The sequence below is a fragment of the Falco cherrug genome, unplaced genomic scaffold, assembly GCF_023634085.1.
Source record: "Falco cherrug isolate bFalChe1 unplaced genomic scaffold, bFalChe1.pri scaffold_35, whole genome shotgun sequence".
Taxonomy (NCBI): Eukaryota; Metazoa; Chordata; class Aves; order Falconiformes; family Falconidae; genus Falco; species Falco cherrug.
Window position 1 is genome coordinate 921,215 of NW_026599480.1, and position 5,326 is coordinate 926,540.

Consider the following 5,326-nt stretch of genomic DNA (forward strand, 5'->3'; position numbering starts at 1 on the left):
CCGGTCCATGATTTTCCGCGGGAGGTCGACGTCGACAATAGCTAGCATTTGAGTCCAGGAGGGCTTTGTGGCATACCGGACTTCCCCCCCAAATCCGGTGAGGGCTATAGCTAGATATTCTAACATTGCCACTGATTGTGCTGAGAGCTGTTTGCGAAAGGGTAGGTATATTCTGGCTGGCTCAATGCCCAGATGATGCCTTAGGGTGAGTTTTCTGCCTTTCATGATGAGGTTACCGAGGCACTCGACTCCCGGAGAGAAAGCACTTGACGTTTTCCCCAGGACTATCCATTGTATTGGCTGAGCTTTTTCAGGAGGGCCTTGGGCCAGCACTCCTACTCCCCTCCCTTCCGTGAAATGCACATACAGATCGAGTGGTATAGCTGGGTTCCACCTGGCGAGCGTGTTTGATGACACCTGTTGTTCGATAAAGTCGAGAGAGTTTATTGCCTCTGTCGTCAGAGCTTTTTGTTCCCATGGGTGTTTCCTTTTTTTTTTTTTTTTTTTTTTTTTTTTACATGCATCATTATCATGGCTAGACTATAGGGATTTCGCATGCGCGGTCTTTCCAGATTTTTCCAACACATTCTGTGGGGCTTTAAAATCGCGCATGCGCATGTTCAAAGGTATACGTGGATCATTCGTGTGATAAACAATGGTTACTGCGTGCCCAGATGAAGTCCCAAACCCATTTCCCGAGCTTACTACTCCGGTAAGTCTGCCAATGGTAACATTTATGGCACTATGACCAAATGACAGGTCCCTGTTTCCAGTGTAATGTTTTCTTACCACCAGACCACCACGTCACCTGCAAGGGAAGAAGGGTCCAGAGTGTACATTTCCCCCTCTGAACATTCTGCAAGGTGAGCATTCTCAAAATGTTTAACCTATATGGTTCATTAGAAAGAAGATCAAAACTTTTTCTTCTTGTTGCTGTTTAGGCAGAGGGTGCGTTTTTCTGTTGTTTCACGTCAAGAACTTATGGCGGAGGTGGAAAAGTATAAAAGGCGTTACCATATCCTCATCTATGCGTTCCTGGCGGTTGTTTTTGCTGCTATTCTATTTTTATTCTTACTTGGCCTACATTGTTATCTGAATTGTTAAGGATCAATTGTTTCCAAATTCTTGTTGGCTATTAAAATGTTATTTTGTGTGTACATTTTGTCATACTACTCGCATTTGTTTAACGCCATCAGGTAAAACATGGAACAGCACATGGCAAAAACAATAAGGTGGCTAATCTACATAACAAATAAAATAGGATTCGTTTTACCCAGGAGCTTCCGAGAAGCCAGGAAAACAAGTCAATATTCGTCTTTCCAAGTTCGGACGGGAACATGGGCAACTTAGTAATAATTTCCAATGTGGGGGCCAGCTCGTTTCAGGAATGACTGTAACATCTGCTCCGGTATCAATCAAAAAGGGGATACTGATGGTGATACCATTTAGGGAATTATGGAGGGAACAAATCCCCCACACCACTGGCGGGTTGTCGCACCTTACTGCCAGGGCCACCCAGGGGTCCCGTCCCCACAGGGCGGTCCCTGCTGTCCCTGGGATGGAGGCCAGGTTTGTGGGGTCGTTGGCTGGGCCATAAAGTTGGTCGCTTCCTGCAGGGGCAACGGGTTCGGGAGTGACCCCCCCTGTCTGGGGTTGGTGTAATGGGGCCGCCTGACATCCCAAGTGGGAGAGGGCTGTGTGCGGCCCGGGGGCCCCCTCCCCTTCCCGTTTCCCTGCTTTTTAAGTCTGCATTCCTTCGCGAAATGCCCTTTCTTTCCACAGGCCCAACACAGTCCTTTAGATCGGTTTTGCGGGGGGAGTGTCGTTGGCGGGTCTCCCGATTGGGGGCAATTGATCATTGCATGGCCTGGTTGGCCACATTTGAGGCATGTCATCATGCTAGCCAGTGCACGAACAGCCACTTGGATTGGGGCCAGGTGTTCCTTGCTCATGACATGTTTGATCATGTCCGCGAGACTTGACCCAGGTGGCAGTGATCGCAGGATTTCTTTGTTTTTTAGATTAGACTGTTGCCGTAAACAGTCTGCGACAAGTGGGCCTTTTGCCTCCGGGGGCAGGGCCGAGGAATCGACTGCTGCTTGGAGGCGATCTACAAACTGTGTAAAACTCTCACTTTCTTTTTGTTTTATTGTGGACCATGGTGATGGCTTGGCAATAACTCTAGAGGTCATGCGAATAGCCTCTCTAGCTGCACGAGTGGTTGCCATAACTTCATGGGCCCGCAGGCCCTGGGCTTGTGCTTGGGGGGTAATCATTGTTGGGTCTGTACCCATCAACCGCTGTAGACTGGAGCCGTGTAGCGGATGATCCGCTCCCGTTAGTCGAGCTAACTGCCTCGCACAGTTCTCCTCCCATTCTTGTTTAAACACAATCATCCCTGCCCCATCAAAAATCAACCTACAAGTCTGTTTTATATTGAACGGGAGCAAATCATCCCCCCCAAAAACCCCATCTATGAGGGTGGAGACCATGGCAGAATTGAGTCCTTTGTCCGCAATTGCTTTAACAATCGCTTGTATATCCTTAGGGTTTAAGGGCGAATGGACCCTCTGTCCCCCGTCCGTCACTCGGACCGAGAATGCTAGTGTGTCTGGTGGGCCCCAATCGGCACACGCAATTTGAATTTTTCTCCAGTCAGTGAGAGGAATTTCTTTCCCCTTATGTCTATCTTTTTCCGTGAGTGGTGATATTTTGGTCTTTGTATTTGCAAGCCAAGTCTCCCATGCAGAGTCTGAGTTGGAGTCAGAGTCCGACTGACTGCTCACTTCCGGGTGTTGGTGGTATGTGGTCGGGCTTCGCCCCCTCCCTTTTCTTGTGTAATCGGGCGGGTCTTTCCCTTTTTGCCCGCCCCGCCTTCCGCTTGGGGAGGCGCCTGCCTTGTAAGGACAGTTTTTGGGAGGGTCATTCTGATTGGCTTTCTGCCCCTTGCTCATGATCTTTTCCCTTTTTTGGTCATGCCAATCACTCTTTTCCTTCCCATTCCCCTCCCCGTCCCCTCTGTGTGCGCCTGTTAACTCTAGCACTCCCCCCTGCTCCCACCGGGGGCGGTCTCGCCCCGCCCTTCTTCTTGCTGCTCGGCGCCATCTTGGGGCGCATAGGGTGGTGGTTCAGTCTGTGTATTTTCGGCCTCGGCTTTCGCCTCAGCACCCCTGGCCTCTGCAGCCAGTTTGCCTCAAAAGTTGTTTGCCGAGGATTCTGTGGGCAAGCTGAAAATGTTAGAGTCTTTCGGACGCTGAGTGGGCGTGTCACATCTCTGTCGGCTTTGAGGGTCGCCGGAACCCTCCTCAGCCGGGGGGCGTGAGGTTTGCGTAGCCGCCCCAATTCCCACCCGCGGGGTGGTTAACAGACAATCCCTGGCAGCCTTCCAGGTCTCCTGCTCGTGTCTAGCTTTTTTGAGAGCCTGGACGACTTTACCCCATGCTTTCAGATTTTTCCCACTACCAGTAGACATCGTTTCATCGCATAAAGCGCGGGAACATTTGTCCCACACATCTGGGTGGAGTATATCCACCGGCTGGTCAATGACCCCGAGCTCCAAAAGTCTCGCAACTGCGAGAGTAAAATCTTTGGGCTTACAGTCAATACCCCACTGCTTATGCAGCTGTAATCTGACCTTCGCAAGAGCTTCCATCCTCTTGGTTGGTCCGGGAGCGTCCTCCCCGCCAGGCTGGTCCTGCAGCTCTGGCCGCCGTTCACCCGACTCCAGGTGATTGATCCCGGGTTTCGGCACCACTTGTTGCCTTCACAGGCGCACGGTGACCTGGGTCAGGAACGGCACGGCGGCCGACCCCTGGCCGCGCGGTCCATCAGCTCACAGACACCAATGTGGTGGACCTTTATTATTTAAAATGGCCTTTATTGCTGAACGACGATACACTATATAGCCTAGGTTTACAATGTCACTTCCGTCTGCTTACATCATAAACTAAAGCTGTTGGCTACCTGGAGGGGGGCCCTGTGTTTCCGTACAGCGCGAGATCTTCCGGTCGCCAGGCCCTACCTAGCAACAGGTCCCCAGCAAAGAGAGCCCCTGACCCCCCTAATCTTCTTTAAAGGCTTTTTTCATCCATGCTCGTTTTTCGACAATTCCTTTGCAAATGCCCCCTCTTGTGGCAATAGAAACACTCTACATCTTGTGAGCCAAATCCCTTTCTTTTGGGATTTTCTGGGCTCTTCTGGGACCTTTCTCCTCTCCTGTCCAGATTTTGTCCTTCTCTGAAAGCTGCCATCAAGGTTTTAGCCTGTCTCTTCTGACTCTCTTCTTCCCTTCTCACATACACTTTTTGGGCTTGTCGCAATAATACATCTAACCCTTTTTCCTGCCAATCTTCTATTTTCTCTAATTTTTTCCTTATATCAGTCCAAGATTTAGCTACAAACTGAGTTTTCAGCAGGGCTTGACCCACTTGACTATCAAAGTCTATTCCAGAATATAGCTGGAAACTCCTTCTCAGTCTTTCTAGCCATTCGGTGGGGGTTTCATCTTTTTTCTGTTGTTCATTGAAGGCTTTATTAATATTTTGTCCTCTGGGTACAGAGTCCCTAATTACCTGAATTATCACATCCCCGAGATCAACCATGTTATTTCTATGTGCAGGATCCTGATTGTCCCAATTGAGCCACTGTAAGTGCCATTTTAAATCTTCGGCTGGGCCATGTTGATGTGTCTGATCCCAATGTCTCATGCCTGCCGTTCTGATCATCCCTCGTTCTTCATTTGTAAACAAGATCTTTAAAATAGCCTCCATCTCATCCCAAGTATAAATATTAGGGCCGAGGAATTGATCAAAATGTTCTGCTACCCCTAATGGGTCTTCTAACAAGCACCCCATTTCTTTCTTAAATTCTCTCATATCCCCAGAGTTGAGGGGTACAGATACAAATCTGACTGCGGGTTGTGGTCCCCCCATAGCAGTCTCCCTTAATGGATGTAATAGATTTTCCTCCCTCCTTTCTCTAGTTTGACTTCGAGTCATTATTCAATTAGGAAGGGCCTCTTCCTCAGGTGGGAGGAGGATCAGGACCCTGTGGTGACGGAGGAGGGGGAATATAGGGTGGGGGAGATACTGGAAGTTCGTCTTCCTCCTGCCTTTTCTTCCTATCCTTTTTCTTTTCTTTTAATGGGAACAAATTAGCGGTCTGGGCTGTACCCAGGATCTATAAAAAGGCATATTCACTCCCCTCCTTATTAAATGGCTGTTTATCGTTAACACATATAATCAGTTGTTGACATATCCAATCCTCAAGGGATCCAAAAATAGGCCAATATAAATCCTTTCTTATTTGTTTTCCTCCCCATACTTCC

The 5,326-nt window shown here is 49.1% G+C and overlaps 1 protein-coding gene and 1 long non-coding RNA gene across 2 annotated transcripts; one reads left to right on the top strand and one right to left on the bottom strand.

Annotated features, from left to right (window-relative positions):
• Positions 1-221: 221 nt before the first annotated feature.
• On the top strand, positions 222-1,202 carry LOC129735130 (uncharacterized). The gene is made up of 2 exons (XR_008730584.1): positions 222-863; positions 942-1,202. It is a non-coding gene; the product is annotated as an uncharacterized LOC129735130 (long non-coding RNA).
• LOC129735103 (uncharacterized) lies at positions 1,101-3,638 on the bottom strand. The gene is made up of 2 exons (XM_055700484.1): positions 2,135-3,638; positions 1,101-1,172 (listed from the first exon to the last, which is right to left on the bottom strand). Exons 1-2 carry the CDS (start codon positions 2,952-2,954, stop codon positions 1,165-1,167), a joined length of 828 nt encoding a protein of 275 aa, XP_055556459.1. The 5' UTR covers positions 2,955-3,638; the 3' UTR covers positions 1,101-1,164.
• Between the last annotated feature and the right edge of the window lie 1,688 nt (positions 3,639-5,326).

Bases quoted from the DNA above. Each gene is read 5' to 3' on its own strand.
- LOC129735103 (XM_055700484.1), bottom strand. From the start codon at position 2,954: ATGAGCAAGGGGCAGAAAGCCAATCAGAATGACCCTCCCAAAAACTGT.